General features: G+C 38.1%; 1 protein-coding gene across 1 annotated transcript in view; it reads left to right on the top strand.

The window, feature by feature from the left end:
- LOC143026981 (uncharacterized) overlaps positions 1 to 20467 on the top strand; it is a 39499-nt gene extending 19032 nt beyond the window's left edge. Inside the window, exons 5-7 of the mRNA XM_076187782.1 lie at positions 867 to 1112; positions 11425 to 11508; positions 15583 to 20467. Of these exons, the coding sequence (XP_076043897.1) occupies positions 867 to 1112; positions 11425 to 11508; positions 15583 to 15753 (501 nt within the window). The 3' untranslated portion in view covers positions 15754 to 20467. The remainder of the gene's footprint in view (positions 1 to 866; positions 1113 to 11424; positions 11509 to 15582) is intronic.
- The last annotated feature ends 24 nt before the right edge of the window (positions 20468 to 20491 follow it).

The following is a 20491-nucleotide window of genomic DNA, read 5'->3' as shown; positions in this document are numbered from 1 at the left end:
TGAACATCATATCGTCCAGATGATGAAACCAGGAAGTTCCGAAACATCGGTAATAATCGGAGAATTGTTGAGAAATACCAACTCTGAAGATAAAAACACTGTGGGTTGTATTAAAGCTTCACACAATAAAACAATCAACTTTGAATCCTCTTTAGTCTTCAACCTTGTATGTCTATATGAGTGTGTATATATATATATATATATATATATATATATATATACATATATATATATATAAAATGATGTAGATACATGCTAAGGGCATTGTACGATTGCCATGCATTGTACTTGTGAGTAGATTGAGAAACACATGCTTTCCCCCTTTTGTGTGTGTATATATATATGTATATATATATATTCTTGTTGACAGACGAGATTAAATAATATTGCTGTTTCTGCATTGTTTATCTTTTTGTTAAGAACTTCAATTTATCTTGCTAATTTACGGTGTTGGACTGATAGTTTGCTGAGTAGCTGTCCGTATGAGGTTGCAACGTTTCGGTCTTCTCTGGAGACCATCTTCAGGCTAATTGTTTGGGTGTGTGTGTGTGTGATGTTTATATACTATTTTATTTCTGATTGTTTGGATGGTGTCGTGTGAAGCGATCATCCTGATTGGCTGCTATATATGTGTGTGTGTGTGTGTGTGTGTGTGTGTGTGTGTGTGTGTGTGTGTGTGTGTGTGTGTGTGTGTGTGTGTGTGTGTGTGTGTGTGTGTGTGTGTGTGTGTGTGTGTGTGTGTGTGTGTGTGTGTGTGTGTGTATGTATATATATATATATATATATATATATATATATATATATATATATATATATATATATAAATATATATATATATATGTATATATATACTGTTTTCGCCACAGGTTGTCGGCCACGAACACATCCGTCGCACCGAATTCTGGATCGAGCATTCTTGGGACATCGCCAACTTCCCGTATGACCAGCCCGGTAAGAACAAAACCATTCAACGGAGATCACTCGACTTCATCGCCAAGACCTTTGGCCACGTCGGCAAGACGATAAAGTTCCTCAAGAGCGACCTCGAAGGGAGGGAGTGGATCCTACTCAAAGAGATCATCCTTCGACATGATATTCTGAACATCCAACAGGTAAATTATCACATTGTGTTTGTGTGTGTGTGTTTGTATGTGTGTGTGTATTTGTTTGTGTGTGTGCGATTCACCATAGTCTTGGATCACGTGTTGGACTCGTGATCGACAGTTATTAACCTCCCGGATGAGAGCTCCGAGCTCGTATGACCGATCTATGGGTAATACTGTGACCTTACACGCACACACACACCCAACTCCCCGCCCACGAGTTGGAGTAACACCCCGCAGCGCAGCGATACTGAAAGTATTTAAGCCCTGGGCGGGAGTCGAATTCGGACCGCCGTAGTGGCAGGCGAGAATTCTAACCACAGCGCCACGCGATGTGTGTGTGTGTATATACATATTTGTATTTACCTAGTTGTATTTTACGGAAAGGGGAGCTATGCCCGTGGTATCCCGTATTCATATCTTGTTTTAACTAGACTTTTCAAATTCGTGTATCGTTTTTGCACAAACGTCTATTATCCTATGGGAAAAGCTGTTATTTTTCAGATCTCTTCTATAATTGTCTTTTTTGTTTTCTTTCCGTGTCCTCTTGTATCTCTACTATCCCATTTTATTAGATCCTTTCTATCAATAGTTTCTATGCCTTTCATGATTCTATAGTTATCAAGTCTCCTATCTCTCTTCTTTGCTCTAATGCTTGTAGCTCAAGTTTTGCCAGTCTCTCCTCATATGAAAGTTCTGAGAGCGTTGGTGCCAATTTTGTAATTGCTCTTTGTATTCTTTCAAGTTTTGTTATACATTTTTTTGTACTTGGTGACCGCGTCGTCGCTGCACACTCCAATCTTGGTCTTATCAAAATGACTAGTATTTTCTTCACCATTTCTTCGTCCAGGTATGTAAATGCCACTTTGATTGTTCTTATTAAATTATATGTCTCTCCAATTTTTTTTTTATATGTTTCTCAGGGGACATATTAATCATAGTAATGACTCCCAGGTCCTTCTCATTTTCCACTTTTTAAATTTCTTCCTCTCCCAATTTATATGATCCCACTATTCTTTTTTTGCTTCTTCCAAATTCCATTATGCTACACTTCTTAATATTGAATTTCATCTCCCACTTCCTACTCCCTTCCCATACTTTATTGAGATCACTCTATAGTGACTCACTATCTACAGTGTTCACTTTTTTAAACAATTTTGCATCGTCCGCAAAGAAGCTCATATAACTTTCAATTCCTTTATCCATATAATTAATATATATAGCAAACATTATTGGGGCCAGAACTGTTCCTTGTGGAACTCCACTAATCACTTCATCCCTATTAGTGTTTGTCTCTTATCACTACTTTCATTTTTCTTTCATGCAAGAAGTCTTCCATCCACTTCAGCAGTTTGCCCTATATTCCTCCTGCAGTTTCTAATTTCTTAAGCAATTTCTTATGTGGCACCTTATCAAAAGCTTTTTTCAGGTCTAGAAATGCATAATCAGCCCATCCATCTCTTTCTTGTATTACATCTATTAGCCTTAAATTGAAACACGTTAAGTTTGTGATGCATGATTGTCCCTGTCTCAATCCAAATTACCTTGGATTTAGTACGTTGTTTTTTTCAAATGCTTTACCAAACTAATTTTGATAATTCTTTCACAAATTTTAGCCATCGTACTTGTAAGAGAGACCGATCTATAGTTAGTAGGGTCTTCCTTGTTTCCCCTTTTATATATTGGTACTATATTTGCTCTTTTCCAATCTTCTGGAACTTTTCCTTCTTTCAATGAACTGCTTATTAGACTATTTTGTCTGTTAGTTCATGCCTGCATTCTCTCAAAATCCAGTTTGCCATTTCATCTGGTCCATGCGATTTTCTGACATTGAGATTACTCAAGTGATTCCGTATTTCATTCCTTGTTACTTCTATCTCTTTCACAGGGGGGACTTTCTCCTCCCACTCGATATCTCTAATTGTATGTTCTCCCCTTTAAACACGGATTTAAAATGGTTGTTCATAATTTCTGCCATTTCTATTTCCTCTGTGAATTCAACTCCTCCTTGTCGTAGTTTCTCAAATTCTTTATTGAGATCACTCTGCAGCGACTCACAATCTTCTACAGTGTTCACTTTTTTCGCATCGTCCGCAAAAAAGCTCATATAACTTTCAATTCTTTTATCCATATCATTAATACATATAGCAAACATTATTGGTGCCAAAACTGTTCCTTGTGGAACTCCACTAATCACTTCATCCCAATTAGAGTGTTTGTCTCTTATCATCACTCTCATTTTTCTTTCATGCAAGAAGCCTTCCATCCACTCCAGTGGTTTGCCCTGTATTCCTCCTGCAGTTTCTAATTTATTTATCAAATTCTTATGTGGCACCTTATCAAAAGCTTTTTTCAGGTCTAGAAATACGCAATTAGCCCATTCATCTCTTTCTTGTATTATATCCATTAGTCTTGAATAAAAACACATCAAGTTTGTGACACATGGTCTTCCTTGTCTAAATCCAAATTGCCTTGGATTTAGTACTTTTTTTCCAAATGCCTTACCCATCTAATTTTTATCATTCTTTCACAAATTTTAGCTACCGTACTTGTAAGAGAGACTGGTCTATAGTTAGTAGGGTCTTCCTTGTTTCCCCCTTTATATATTGGTACTATATTTGCTCTTTTCCAATCTTCTGGAACTTTTCCTTCTTTCAATGAACTGCTTATTAGACTATGTATTTTGTCTGTTAGTTCGTTCCTGCATTCTCTCAAAATCCAGTTTGCCATTTCATCTGGTCCATGCGATTTTCTGACATCGAGATTACTCAAGTGATTCATTATTTCTTTCCTTGTTACTTCTATCTCTTTCATAGGGGGGACTTTCTCCTCCCACTCGACATCTCTAAGTTGTATGTTCTCCCTCGTAAACACTGATTTAAAATGCTTGTTCATAATTTCTGCCATTTCTATTTCCTACGTATATTCAACTCCTTATCGTAGTTTTACTAATTCTTGTTTGTTTTTCAGCTTGTTGTTTACAAATCTATAAGATAGTTTTGGTTGATCTTTGCATTTTTCTATAACATCCTTTTCGTATTTTCTCTTTTCTTCTCTGCGCACTTGTACATATTGATTTCTATAACTAGTATATATTTTCCATTTTTCAGGTCTTTTGTCTTTCTTCCATTTTATCCAAGCTTTATCCCTTTTGTCTTTTAACTCGCTACATCTTTTGTTGTACCAACATTTTACATATCCTTTTTCTTGTTTTTGTTTTGGAACATACTTTTCCACTCCTTTATATATATATATATTTTTTTTTTTGTCAAAATACTCCATTTCTCTTCTACTATTGTTTCCTACTTGTGTATCCTTTCCCAATCTTTTTTTTTTTTTTTTACCATCATTCTCTTATTTTATCAACATTTGTTTTTACATACATTAATTTTCCCTTTCTATACTGTTGTTGTTTTTTTCATGTATTTTCCTCAGTTCCAGTTCCACTCCTTTATATATATATATATTTTTTTTTTTTGTCAAAATACTCCATTTCTCTTCTACTATTGTTTCCTCCTTGTGTATCCTTTCCCATTCTTTTTTTTTTTTTTTTTACCATTATTCTCTTATTTCATCAACATTTGTTTTTACATACATTAATTTTCCCTTTCTATACTGTTGTTTTTTTCATGTATTTTCCTCAGTTTCAGTTCAACTAATATGTGGTTACTTTTACTTAGTGGTGTCTTATTCAATCTTGTCCATTATTTCAGGTTCTGATGTAATTATTAGGTCCAGTCTCGATGGTTCTTCCTCATTTCTATACCTAGTATTCTCTTGTATCCATTGTGTCATTCTATATTCTATAATCATATCAAGTAGTACATTTCCCGATAGGTCCTCTCCATCCTTCACTGTCATTTCTTCCCAGCAGATTTTTTACAGTTAAAGTCACCCATTATAAATATTCTTCCTCCATCTTCCATTATCTTATTTAGTGTTATCCTTGTGTCTTCTAAAATATTTTGGTGTTCTCTCTCTTCCCACCAAGCCGTTTTAGGAGGCACATAATTTACCACAAACTTCATGTTCTTCTTGTCCCTGTCCTCTATTTCCATCATAATCATCTCTACTCTATTCTTTACATATGTAACATTCCTCACATTTATACCCTTCTTCGTCAGGAACATAACTCCACCCCCTTGTTTTACTTCTCTGTTTCTAATCCAATAATTATATGCACCATGTCCTACACTGTTGGGTGGTAATGGACCTTTCAATTTTGTCTCTATAATTCCCATTATGTCCGATTCTTTCTCCTTCAGGTAATCATTCAGTTCATTCAAGCCTGTTATTAAGCCATCTATATTTGTGAAAGACTTAATTTTCTGTTACCTCCATCCTGTTTTCTGTTTCCCTTCCGTTTTTCTCTGCTACGAACCTTTTCCTTACTTTCATATTCACTACTCTCCAATAAAATTTCTCTTTGTCTCTGTTCTGTTCTCGTTTTTTTCCTTAGCTTCGATTCTTTTTGTTTTCTCTTCCTCTCTTCCCTCTTTATTCATCTCTCTTTTCATCCATACCTGTTTATATTGATCACTTTTTGCTAGTTTCCCTGTTTTTTTGATAAGATATTCTCTGCTGTCGTTTGTGACCTGAATTTAGCTTCAATTTATCTGGTCTTGTCTATATTGTATTTCCCCAACCTATATATTTCTTCAATTTCTTTCCCTATTTTTTGTTGTATGGGGCAGAAACATGGAACATAAGAGAAGAAGAGAAGGAGTTTGAATGTGTTTGAGATGAGGTGTCTCAGAAGTATGATGGGGGTTACTAGGCTAGATAGAGTGAGAAATGAGGAGGTGAGGAGGAGAACAGGGGTGGAAAAGGAGCTGGGAGATAGGGTTGATGAAAAAATATTAGGATGGTTTGGACACATGGAAAGAATGAGTGAAGAAAGACTAGTAAAAGAGGTGTGGAAGGCAGATGTGGAGGGAGTGAACATGAGGGGACGTCCTAGGATGAGGTGGATGGATGGGGTGAAGGGGGCTCTGGGGAAGAGGGGAATGTCTGTTGAGGAAGGACGGGAGAGGACAGAAGACAGGGGTGAATGGAGAATGGTTGTATATGGATGATGTTGTGATAGCATGAGGTGGAATGGGCGGGGGGATGGGGGGTGAGGTAGTATGTGTGAGCAAAATTTGACGCAGCCCAAAGGGATTTCTCCCCGTCCTCTCATTTTATGCAATGGGGGACGGAGAGGGGGGTCGCCGATTTAATGAAGCGGCCTTGCTGTGGATGTGCTGTGTCTTGCGACACTGCTTCTGACCCAGGGCAGTGGACAAGGTGCAGGGATGACCCGTCATTCAGGAGGTGCTAAGATAAGAGGGAGGGTGGAGGGGTGTGGAGTGTATTCAGGGATGGAATGGGTGGGAATGATTTTATGTCCTTTTTCTTTTTGGCTACCCCCCCTTGGAAGGGGGAAAAGCCTTGGTATATGTATGTATGTATTTTTTGTTCATCTTCTTGAACTATTTTTGATATCTTGTTTATTTTTCTTTCTCCTCCTTTACTCTTGTAGTCCTATTTGGATTATGCTTCTCTTCCATTCCTAATATAATATATACATTTATTTTTATCTGCCAAGTCTCTTACTATATTTTCCTTCTCTCTCATTTCTTTAATAACTGTGTCCTTAGTTTATTCTTTCATTTGTTGTTTCACTATATCTCTAAATTCAATTTTGTTCTTCTCTTGGACTTTTTCCTACCAATTACCTCCTTTGCTATGGACTCTTTATTCTCTTTATTACTCTTTTTACTTGCTCATTCTCATCCTTTACTTCTCTTAACTGTCTTCTTAATTCTTCTATTTAGTTAGGTTTTCATTCTCCTTCTTTAGTTTTTCCAGTTTATCAACTTTTTGTGCAAGTAGTGTTAGCTGGTTAAACCTAACCTCCCAAGCTTCGTTTATTTTTGTTAGTTTCTCCTCTAGACTTACTAGTAGGGGAGGTTGTCATCTCCTTCATCAAATCCATAGAAGTAATTATCTCCTCTTTCCATTGAGCTGCTATCATCTATATTTCTACTTTCAATACCTCTGTCCACCTGTTCGATCTCATCTGTGTCATCTGCACACCTTTTGTTTACACCCCTTCTGACGTCCGGGGCCCGTTCCTCCCCTTTCTCATCTTCTTCCATTTTGCTCAATAATGTCTCCCCTTCTCCTTTTTCTTCACCTGCCCACTACACCACGAGCTTTCCCCTTCCCTACTAATGCAATACAGGTACTCCCTCGTCGCTGAAATCCACGAAAATTGCGTTATTTCCGAAGTTCTAATCTTCGCCGTCAATCCGACGTGTGTGTGTGTGTGTGAGAGAGAGAGAGAGAGAGAGAGAGAGAGAGAGAGAGAGAGAGAGAGCATGTGTATGTGTATTTACCTAATTATAGTATACAGGAAAAGGATCAAAGCTCGTTCCCGTCTTCTATTCTCTAATTAATTATTTATTCTACCTAGCCTCAAATTCATGTGTGTGCGTGTGTATTTACCTAGTTGTATCTTACGGGAAGGGGGCTTGGGGGTTATACTCATGGCGTTTCATCTCTGAATCTCGCAGTATCTAAATTGTTCTTAAATTCGTGTATGGTTTCTGCACACACTATCATTACGTCCAGTTTGTTCCATACATCCATCATTCTGTGGGGAAACCTGTTCTTTTTCAGGTCTGTTCTATAACTGTCCTTTTTTAGTTTCTTTCCATGTCCTCTTGTATTTCTCATATCCCAATTTAGTAAGTCTTTTTTATCAAAGATTTCTGTACCTCTCATGATTCTATGGTTGGTCAACAAGTCTCCTCTTTCTCTTCTTTGTTCCAGGGTCGGTAACTCTAGTTTTGACAGTCTCTCTTCGTATGACAGTTCTGAAAGTGTGTGTGTGTGGGGGGGGGGGGCAATCTTCATAGTTGCTCTTTGAATTCAATAAATTTTCCTTATATTCTTTTTGGTACTGGGTGACCATAGTGTCACTGTGCACTCCAGTCTTGGTCTTATCAATATGACTAGTACTTTCTTCAACATTTCTTCATCCAAGTAAGTAAATGCCATTTATATTGACCTCAGCAAAATATGGGTTTCTCCAACAACTTTATTTGTTTATCAGGGGATATGTCCTTTGTGATGACTGCTCCCAGGTCCTTTTCAAATCCCACTTTCTTTACATCCTTTTCACCAATTTTATGTCCTGATATCCTGTTTTTACTTTTTCCAAATTCCATTATACTACATTTCTTCCAACTTCCCAAATTTTGTTCAGATCTCTCTGCAGTGACTCACTGTCTATTTCAGTGCTCACTTTTCTCAACAATTTTGTGTCATCAGCAAAGAAGTTCATGTAACTGTCCACACCCTCGTCCATGTCATTCACATAAATAGCAAACATTATTGGAGCCAGTACCGATCCCTGTGGAACTCCACTAATCACCTCTTCCCAAGTAGAACCTTTATCTCTGAGCACTACTCTCATTTTTCTTCCATGCAGGAAATCCTCCATCCATTCCAGTAGTTTACCTTGTAGCCCTTTTACAGTTTTCCTAAGAGTTTTCTATGTGGCACTTTATCAAAAGCTTTTTGTAGATCTAGGAAAGCACAATCAGCCCATCCATCCCTTTCCTGTATTATATCTAATAGTCTTGAGTAAAAGCAGATCAGATTTGTGGCACATGATCTTCCCTGTCTGAATCCAAACTGTCTTGGGTTTAGTATGTTGTTCTCTTCCAGATGTTTTGTCCATCTATTTTTGATAACTTTTTCACAAATTTTGGCTACAGTACTTGTATGGGATACCGGTCTAATTTGTTGGGTCTTCCTTGTTACCTCATTTATATATTGGTATGATGTTGGCCTTTTTCCAGTCTTCTGGTATTTTTTCTTTCTTAAATGAACAACTTATTATATTATATATTTTCCTAATAATTCATCTTTACACTCCTTTATTATCCAGTTTGCAATTCCATCCAGACCGTGTGATTTCCTGACATCAAGGCTTGTTATTTGATCCATATTTCAGCTATTGTTGCTATTATTTCCGCCATAGGGTTTCACCTCTCACCCTTCATCTCAATGCCATACTTTTTCTCTAGTGAAAACCGATTTGAAATGTTTACTCATGACCTCAGCCATTTCTATATCTTCCGTGTATTCCATTTTCCCATGCCTTAGTTTCTCTATTTCATACTTGTTTTTCAATTTACCATTCATATATCTATAGAATAATTTTGGTTGATCCTTACATTTTTATTATGTATTTTTCATTTTTTTTTTTCTTTCAGTGATATATATTTGCCACTTTCTAGGATTTTTCTCTTTTTTTATCCATCTTTTCTAAGCTTCATATATATATATATATATATATATATATATATATATATATATATATGTATATATATATATATATATATATATAAATATATATATATATATATATATATATATATATATATATACATATATATATATATATATATATATATATATATATATATACACCACTACAATCAATAAGTAATGAGAAAATGTCAGGAGAGACACTATTTTCATAAGCTTACAAAACTTTGTCTCCTTCAAATTAATTACCTCTCGCATCTACACACTTCTGCATGCATCTCTCCCAATCCTGGAATACCTCCTCAAAGTCCTTTTTCTGTAGTCCCTTTAGGTAACTTTCCGATGCCTCTTTCAGCTCCTCTGTTGACTGGAATCTGGTTCCCCTGAGGCTGTCTTTCATGCATGGGAACAGGAAGAAGTCTCAAGGGGCTAGGCCAGGGCTGTAGGGTGGGTGTTGTACCACTTTCATTTCCCTGTCGGCCATCCAGGTGGTCACCAGCGTTGACTTGTGGCATGGGGCATTGTCCTGGTGGAACCACCGCTGACCACTCCTCCAATGCTGAGGCCTCTTCTTCCTCATCTTCTCCCTGAACCTTTTCAGAACAGTAAGGTAATATTCTTTATTGATGGTTTGACCCTGAGGAACCCATTCAACGTGAATGAGCCCCTGGGAGTTAAAGAAAGGAATGACCATGGCCTTCTCTTGCGACCTGCTCATCTTTGCATTTTTGGGTCTCGGGGAGGTCGCGTGCTTCCACTGAGCATTCTGACGTTTGCTCTCAGGGTCATAGGTGAACACCCAACTCTCGTCGCAAGTCACTACCTTATTTAGGAAACCTGAATCAGCCTCTATCATTTCGAGAATGTCAGTGCAACATTCCACACGAAACTGCCTCTGGTCGTCGAAGAGGATCTTTGGCACGAACTTGGCAGAGACTCTGTGTAGCTTCAGATCCTCGGTCAGAACTGTCTCTACTGTGCCAATACTAATACCGACAGCTCCAGATATCATCCTCACAAATATCCGATGGTCTTGTATCACTAACCTTTGCACTTCCTCAATGTTTTCCTACTTGCATGCACTTTTCAGTGCTCCAGATCTGGGTTCATCCTCAACCTATTCATTTCCTTCAGAAAATCTGTTAAACCACCAATAGAAACTTGTTTGGCTCATCTGTTCATTCCCATAGGCCTCCTTTAACATTCCATAAGCTTCTTGTTTACTTTTCTTAAGTTTAACACAAAATTTGATGGCGTAACCTTGCTCCATCCCTGCATCTTGACAAGTGTTCACAGATCGGCAAACCGAATCAGACTGGTTCCACCACATTCACCGCTGCACTCAGACCTACAAATATAAAAAGTTGCCAGTTAGTCATTGTACAGATTATATGCACGTGTATTTCACCATGGAGTAGTATGAGTGGATGGGTGGCGAGGTAAACACGGGGAACCATTAGGGATTTATTCTGACGTTTAGTCCTTACCAGGACTTCAGAGTACATACACCTTCAAACAATTCACACCCTAAATACCCGCCAGAGCTCTCCGCGTTCCGCCATGATCGACCTGACCACTTGTCCTCCTCTGCTCTGCCTCGCGAAGTATCAAACGGCTCGCCATTTTTGTTAATTTAATAAACCCATCGCGGTGGTTGTTGTTTGGATGGGAAGCAATGTAAGCTGCATCAGTCATTTTTCTTCTTTTCTTAGGAAGTCCTTTCTGCAGTACCTCTATTCTGTCCCAGTCTGGTAAGTGGCCATGAGTATCTACATGAACCATTAGCGAGTTGGATACTCGGTGTGCCTCCTTTATATATGCTATGTTATGTATTTTGTCCATTAGTTCTTCTTTGCATTCTTTTAGAATCCAATTTGCAATTCCATCTGCACATGTGTGTATGAATTAACAGATAAGTAAACTTACAAAACAGCATTTCAAAAGATACATTTATAATTAGCGTGCTGGTACTTATGTGCCCTTGGCATCTTTCCAACAGATTGGGGTGCAGATCCACATAGGTACCTCCGTGAACAAAATGAGCCATGAGAAAAGACACGAGCACTTCCGCACCCTTTTCCAGGTAATCAAATACTCATTACTTGGGGGTAATTGGGTCAAGGTCACCAAAAATATAGAATGATTATTATTTTTATTTTGTAGCTTTATAAAAGAAAAATTTAGTTACCATGAAAAAATATTCTTTCTCAAATTTCTTAATTATAATCTTAAACATCAGAATGACCTTTAGCAATTGTGAGAAGTGAGCCTTCAGCTTATTTTATTTCTATTTTTTTTAGAGAAGCCTAACTCAAAAATGGCTACAGAGATGTTAAATGTGGTGGCACACTAGGCATTTCTCCCTAGCATGCTATTTTCTTTTGCTACCTTGATTGAATAGAAACTACTTCGGTTGCAATTTTTTTTTTTTTTTATTCCAAATGTATGTAAAGCAAAAGGTAAAGGTTGCAAAGAGGAGAGCAGATGTGAAATGGAGTAAGAGTTTGACAGAAAATTTTGAACGTAATAAAAAGATGTTTTGGAAATAAATTAAGAGAGGAAGAGGAGGCGAATCAGGTAGAGAAGAAAAGGTAAAAGGTGCAGATGGAGAGATGATAATGGAAGAGAAGGCAGTAAGGGAAAGATGGGCAGAATATTTTAGGGAGTTGCTAAATGTGAAGGAGGATAGGGAAGGAAAGATAGCTGCAGTGGGAAATGCGAAGAAAATGACCGTGATGAGTGAGGAGAATGGAGGAGAAATAAGGAAGGATGAGGTGAATGCAGTTGTTAAGATGATGAAAGCAGGTAAGGCACCTGGTCTGGTTGGATGATATGCAGAATGTCTGAAAAAGGGAGGTACAGTGATGGTGGACTGGTTGGTAAGGTTATTTAATGTTTGCTGGAGAGAGGGTAGAGTGCCGGAGGACTGGAGGAGTGCCTGTATAGTTCCTCTTTACAAGGGAAAAGGGGACAAGTGTGAATGTAGTAGTTTCAGAGGGATTAGCTTGTTAAGTGTAGTTGGGAAGGCTTATGGGAGGATCTTGATTGAGAGGATTAGGAGAGAAGAACAGGAGTAATTGGTGAGGAACAGTGTGGATTTAGGACAGGTAGAGGTTGTGTAGATCAGATCTTTGTGGTAAGACAGATATGTGAGAAAGCTATAGGAAAGGGGAAGGATGTTTTTTGGGCTTTTATGGATCTGGAAAAGGCTTATGATAGGGTAGACAGGAAGGCACTGTGGGAGGTTATGCAGATATACGGGATAGGAGGAAAGCTTCTAGGAGCTGTCAAGAGTTTTTATGAAAGTAGTAGAGCTTGTGTCAGGATAAGAAATGGAGAGAGTGAGTGGTTCGAGGTAAAGGTGGGACTTCGTCAAGGATGCGTTATGTCGCCCTGGCTCTTCAACTTATACATGGATGGGGTGGTGCGAGAGGTAAATGCAAGGGTAGTGGACAAGGGATTGGAGATGGTTAAAGAAAATGGAGAAAAGTGGGAGGTGAGCCAGCTGTTGTTTGCGGACGATACTGCGCTTGTGGCAGGATCGGAGGGGGGATTGAGGAAGTTGGTGGCAGAGTTTGGGAGAGTATGTGATAGAAGAAAGCTAAAGATAAATGTGGGTAAAAGTAAGGTGAGGAGATGTACAAGGGGTGAAAGTGGCAGTAGACTGGAAGTGAGCATTAAGGGAGAGCGACTGGAGGAAGTGGATAGTTTTAGATACTTGGGTGCAAATGTGGCAGGGAAAGGTGGAGTGAAAGTGGAGGTAGAATGTAGATTGAGAGAAGCGAGTAAATGCCTGGGTGGATTAAAGAGTGTAATGAGGAATAGACATTTGGGAATGGATGCTAAGAGGAGACTGTATGAAGGAGTGATTGTGCCAACAGCACTGTATGGGGCAGAAACATGGAACATAAGAGAAGAAGAGAGAAGGAGTTTGAATGTGTTTGAGATGAGATGTCTGAGACGTACGATGGGGGTTACTAGGCTAGATAGAGTGAGAAATGAGGAGGTGAGGAGAACAGGGGTGGAAAAGGAGTTGTGAGATAGGGTTGATGAAAGAATATTGGGATGGTTTGGACACATGGAAAGAATGAGTTTAGAAAGACTAGTAAAAGAGGTATGGAAGCCAGATGTGGAGGGAGTGAACATGAGGGGACGTCCTAGGATGAGGTGGACGGATGGGGTGAGGGGGGCTCTGGGGAAGAGGGGAATGTCTGTTGAGGAAGGATGGGAGAGGACAGAAGACAGGGGTGAATGGAGAATGGTTGTATATGGATGATGTTGTGATTGCATGGGGGGTGATTGCATGGGGGGTGAGGTAGTATGTGTGAGCAAATTTTGACGCAGCCCAAAGGGATTTCTCCCTGTCCTCTCCTTTTAAGCAATGGGGGAACAGAGAGGGGGGGTCGCCGATTTAATGAAGCGGCCTTGCTGTGGATGTGCTGTGTCTTGCGACACTGCTTCTAACCCAGGGCGGTGGACAAGGTGCAGGGATGGCCCATCATTCAGGAGGTGCTCAGATAAGAGGGAGGGTGGAGGGGTGTGGAGTGTATTCAGGGATGGAATGGGTGGGAATGATTTTATGCCTTTTTCTTTTTGGCTACCTCCCTGGTAAGGGGGAAAAAGCCTTGGTATATGTATGTATGTAAATGTCAAATTACTATTGCACAATATAGTGAGAAGATGAATGATGAACTAAGACATGTTAAACCTATACAAATGTTAGACACATTGTTGAAATGTTCCTACGAAAGTCTAGAATAATGTAACCAAGATTGTTTCTCCCCAAACAAAGTAGCAAAAGCAAGCAGCAAACTAGCCAAATGTGCCACCACCTTTACTATTATCAAGTTTTAGTAACCAGTCTCTCATGGCACAATGTGCCCTTTGATTTGGTCAAGTAATTCAATATCACTAAACATCACTGTAAAAAAATAAATCAATACGCAATCACTACACACTAGTGTTATCTATATCAACAAAAACCATAACGAAGGAGACCACAAGAAACAATATGGCCTTACACTAGGCAGTTCAATGTCCATTACCACCTATGATCCCCCATCCATAAAGTTATCTTATCTTTTTTTAAAACAGCCAATTGTTTCAACACTCACTGCATGGTTACTAATTCTATTCCATTTGTTAACCACTCTATTGGTAAACCAGTTCTTGTTTATTTCCTTCTTAAAACTAAAATTGTCCAATTTGTATCTATATCTGACATATAACTTCTGGGAAGGGTAGGAAATTGTCTCTTCATGACCCTCATTCAATTGGAAAGTCATTATTACACTGTACTATTTTCCCTCCCACTGTTGGAGCAGATTTGCAGCCCACAGCTTTTGGAAAGGAATCTGATATGATGGAGGAAAATAATTTTCCTCTAGCATATCAAATGACATTCTGTGTATTTCTGTTGAAAAAACAAAATAGTTTCCCATAATTATTTTATGATGAAAAAATATCTGGAAGTGGGCGGTACAGCCAATTAATTGAAGGTTGGAGGACAAGTAGCCTAGTGTGATAACCCCTTAACTGGGCCAGGAATAGGATCAAGATTTTTTTTTTTTTTTTTTTTTTTTTTTTTTTTTTTTCTTTCTCAAGCACCTCATACCAAAAACATTGAGATCTCTATCTTATTTCTCAGTTACAACTGTCATATGATTAATTCTACTGTGTTGTAGCATGGGGCAGTATGCTACTGACTGATAGAAGGGGAACAGTCCCTGTTCATTAGGTCTCCATGTATAGATAAAAAGTAGATAAATAAATATAATAATAATAAAGTAATAAATAAGGAAAGATTGTCAAAGTAGAGATCTTGGGCCTCATCTGGGGACCAAATGACAGCCCTTCAGGGCTGGCACCTCCAGAAGATGATTTGAAGACGAGTAGCATGGAGATGATTCTTACCAATGTGCACATTATGGGACCACCACAAGCAGATACCCATTGTTGGCCCTAAATTCAGGAATTAACCATGTTTTAGTTTCATGGAAAGCAACTTATAAGCTTCAGGTTAGCCACTGATGTTTTGATGTCAGCATATTTGAATGCAGGGATAGAGCTTTGCATTAAGCACAAATCCCCTGCAAAATGCACCCATACATCATATCCCCTTTACCTGTTTGATTCTAATCTTTACTTTTATTTACAGATTCTACAGGGGTTGACATGTTTGGGCTACAAATATATTCTTGGAAGATCTGTTAACTACTACAGAGAAAGAATTGTCATTCCTGAAATGAAGAATGCTCGTTTTTTTTCTGCTTATGAAGTAAACTTTGCCAAGGTTTTACCAACAGAAAAATATAATGCCTCAGCTTAACCTTATGAAAAGGTGGCAAAAACCTCAAGCGGTGAGATCTTCATGTAACTTTGTCTTTGCAAATATGAAGTATGTGTTAAACACAGCCAAGACAGTCAAACAACATATTTGTTTTTATGATCCACATATAGAGGAATGCTGAACTATGTAGCTCAAACAAATCTTGGATTCATTTCTATTTTTCAACAGTGGTCTGAGTTGAAGTGTGATGTATTACATGAACAACATGAACAAACATGGCAGAGGGATCATGGCTCATATGTATCATGTGTATCAAAGTAATTAAAATAGGTAATATTTATCAAGTGCCATCTTTATCTTAATACATCAAGTAAAATACTGTAAAGACAACCCAACCTGGGTTGAAAAGTAACTCACAAAAACAGACCTGGTAAAAAAAATTACTATTTTATACTAATTTTAATATCTTTATAAAATTGAATGTTTGTATGAAACACAGCCATGGAAATCAAACATCTATTTAATAAACATTTTATACCAATAAGTTGCATATTTGTAGGACCTGGTGAATGTCAAATTGAATGCCCAATCTATGAATATTTTCACAAAAGGCTTACATGAAATTCTAAAACCTATGATGGACATCAGGATAAAAGTATTATACTTCCCTGCATACATAGTTACCAAGGCAGATTTTACAGAAATGAGTCAATTCTAACCATATTTTTCACTAGTTAAGAACATGGCCATTGGTTACTTTGAACCTTTTGAACATGCAGGAACAAATTAAACAAACCCAGATCAGAAACCCACCTCAAAAGTATCATAATATACTTCCCTACATGCATACTTGCCAAGGTGGATTTTACAGAAATGAGTTAACTCTAACCTCATATTTTTCACTGGTTAAGGACATGGCTGCTGGTTACTTTGAACCTTTTGAACATGCAGGAATACATTAAACCTAGATCAGAAACCCACCTCATTTAGCCACCCACTATCTTTTCACACCCACTCTGCCTCACCATCTTCTTTCTCACTTTATCCATCTTTGAAACCTCCACCATACTTCTCAAACACATCTAAACTCCCCCTTTCTTCTTCTTTAAATTCCAAGTCTTTACCCCATACAGTGTCATTGACACAAAGTCACTTTTATAGTCTTTTCTTTGCATTCATCCCTAAATACAAAATTTTTATCCATATACTTTCTTCGTTTCTTAAACACATTCTTCCTCAGTTACTCCCTCTACTCTCTTCCTAATCCTCTAAATTAAAGCCCTCCTATTTGCCTTACCAACCACACTCCAAAGCTGCTGTATTCATATTTGTCCCCTTTTCCTTTACAAAGTAGAACTATACAAGCACTCCTTCAGTCCCTCTCTTTGACACACATTAAACTAACCAATCCACTATAACTGTTCCTCCATTTACACTCCACACAACAACCATGTAACCTAGGTGCCTTACCAACTTTCATAATTTTCACTGTTTTCATGTCTTTTCCTATAGCTAAAAAAAATTATTGTGACATTTACCTAGCATCTCCCAATACCACAATCTCTATCTCCCTCCACATTCAATTAATTTTTACTCTACCATCTTTCCCTTCCTGCATTTACTTCCATTAACATTGTCTGCCTGCCCCTTTTACCTTTTTCCTCTCTACCCTTTTCAGTCTTTCTGCTTCCTTCCACAACATATTTTCATTCTTTTCCAAATTCTCTATCAAAATATTCTACTTTACATTTGCTCTTTACCTCCCTCACCTTGCAATTTTTCTCCTCTTGTCTTTCTGTCTCTCTCATATGCTTCCCTAGTTTCTTTGCAACCAATCATCATAAGCTCACTTCTCTTCCACCATTGCCTTCATTTCATCCCACCATTTGCCATCTCTCTCCTTCACTCCCATCCCACATACCATCTTTACACACTTTATCACTTCTTCCTGGTGTTAAATGTTCTATGTAGTGTTCTTTGAATCTGGGAGTCTGCCAGGAGTCTTTGTCTTGTTGAGCTAATAATTCTAGTTCTATCATTAGAGTTTCTCCTTAGTGCTACATATCTCTCGAAGTTTTGCATTTGTCTCCCAATTCATTATATACTCAGGGAGAATTTCTTTATCAATTCATTGTTAGCTGACTTCAAGACCAAGAATTGAATGGTCCAAGTCAGGGCCCACTTCATCTTGGTATGGATGAGGCTAGGAATACAATATCATTTAATTGATCAGAGTTGAAGTTATTAATTGTGGTGTTTTGAGTCTGTTGATGATGCTGATGGTGTCAGTTTTTACACTCTGTGAAGAGGGTAGGTAGTTGCTCTATTATTATTGTTCTTGAGCTTGGGTAGGGGGGTGGGGTGGGATGTCTTCCCTTCACTTGTAAGGAAATGTTGCAGGGCAGGAGTGCAATAGAGGGACCTTGGTTTTGGGAGGGCTGTTAATCCTTTTTTTTTTTTTTGTTTGGTTATTATTATTATTCATCATGTGTGACCTTAGCAGAGGTGGTTCCCCAGCAAAGTTCGCCCCTTCCTCATGGTGTGTTATTCCTCATCCTCACACAGGGCAATCACTGGGTCTAAGCTAGACTTCCAGATATTACTATCTCCTGCCCCTACCATCATTCACCATTGCTAGAGGACTTATGACAGTTAGTTGGAAGAATAAAGTCATCACAAGTTACTGGGAAAGACAGTGACTGAATGCAGTTTCCTCTTTGTCTCAGTCATTTCCTCACTCTCAGCATAACCTGGGAGCACAACTTGGATGTGGCGAGATATCAGCTGGTTTCCCTTCAACCTGCTTTAAGAACATAAGAACCTAAGAATGAAGGAGACTGCAAGAGACCATAAGGCCTACACTAGGCAGTTCCATGTCCATTATCACCTGTCATACCCACACATAAAGTTGTCTGTTTCTTAAAACAACTAATAGTTTCAGTGCTCTCTACATGGTTACCAAGTCTATTCCATTCATTGACCACCCAATTAGTAAACCAATTCTTGCCCATTTCCTTCTTAAATCTAAATTTGTCCAGTTTAATTAAATTCATTACTGCGAGTCCTGCCCTGTTGTCTTAATATGATGAGCTTGATTACATCACCCTTGTTAAAGCCTTTGATCCACTTATACACCTCTATTAGATCACCCTGCACTCTGCATCTTTCCAGAGGGTGTGAGTTAAGGTGCCTTAAACCTTTCTTTGTAAGGTAAATTTCTGAGCCCATATATCATTTTAGTCATTCTCCTCTGTACTGATTCTAGTGAATTGATGTTCATTCTATAAGACGGTGACCAAAACTGTACCACATAGTCAAGGATGGGTCTAACACTATTGTTTGATAATTACCTCTACACTTCTATTCATAACAGTCCTCTGTTAGCTTTATTCCTGGCACTAATGCACGTTTCCTGTATTTAAGGTCAGGACTCATTAGAAATCCCAAGTCTCTCTCGCACTCAGGTTTCTCTAAAAATGTGTTATCTTATATCTATTTTCAGGGTTTTGTAGCCCTACATTTAACATGCTACACTTTGAGATATTTAAGTTCATTTGCCATTTCACCAACCATGTGAACAATTTGTTAAGATCATCCTGCAGAATCTCAGTGTCGTCTCCTTACCTAATTAGATGTCCTATTTTAGTGTCATCTGCAAACTTAACACCACTATTAATCCCATTGTCCAAGTCATTTATGTAGATAATGAACAATAAGGGATTCAAAACAGAGCCCTGGGGGACCCCCACTAGAAACACTCCCCAAGCTGGATTTTACACCATTTATGGTGACCCAAAGTTTTCTTTCACTGATCCAAGCTCTAATCCATTCTAACATCTCCTCCTATACCATGGGCTGTGATTTTATTTAGTAGTTTCTAGTGGCATCTTGTCATACGCTTTGCCGGTCAAGGTAATTAACATCATAACTATCATTGTTATCCGACACCTTATGTACATTAGTGTAAAAGGATAGAAGGTTAGTCATGATTTACCCTTGGAGAAACCATGCTGTGTGTCACGCATCAAATTATGTCTCTTGATGTGTTCCCAAAGTCTATTAACTATTATTGATTCAAGCATTTTACCTATAACTGATCTCAATAGGCACAAAACCAGTGTCTACTGACTTATGAAACATTTCTGTTAACTGGTTGTAGATTTCAAATTTACACTCTTTAAGCACCCTCAGAAAAATGTTTGGACCCGGGGATTTTGCAGCTTCAAGTCTTTCAATCTGCTTGACTACTTCTACCTTATTAATGTGGATATTAGATAGTCCACTTTCTTCATCCTGACTGAAGATGAGATCGCAGTCAGGTACCTCAGTAAACACCGAGAGAAAATATTTGTTAAATGCCTCATTTATTCCTCTTATCTATCATGACATTTTTGTCATTTTGAATTGGGCCAATACTTTCCTTATTTTTTCTGTAGAGATGAAAGAAGCCTTTTGGGTTGGATCTCGCTTGTCTGGCAACCTTAATTTCGTAGTTATATTTCCCTGTGCGTGTATTCTTTTTAACCAGTCTCACTATATCATTATATTTGGATTTAAGGTGTGTTTCCCAGTTTTTTCTTCTTACGTAAAGTCCTCTTTTCATTCTGATCTCATGTTTTAGCATGTCTGTCATCCATTTGGGAGTATTACCATTCTTCAGTATTGACCACCTTTTCTTATGTAGGAGATAAGCTAAAGATGGCCACAAGACCTTGAAATGGCATTCATAGTAGGTAAATAAAAATTAACTCCCTTTGTAATTTATGTTAAAATCTTG

This window comes from Oratosquilla oratoria, chromosome 7 (assembly GCF_046742065.1).
Source record: "Oratosquilla oratoria isolate Oo_2021 chromosome 7, ASM4674206v1, whole genome shotgun sequence".
NCBI lineage: Eukaryota > Metazoa > Arthropoda > Malacostraca > Stomatopoda > Squillidae > Oratosquilla > Oratosquilla oratoria.
The sequence above is the reverse complement of the archived record's forward strand: the minus strand, read 5'-3'. Positions and strand labels throughout refer to the sequence as shown.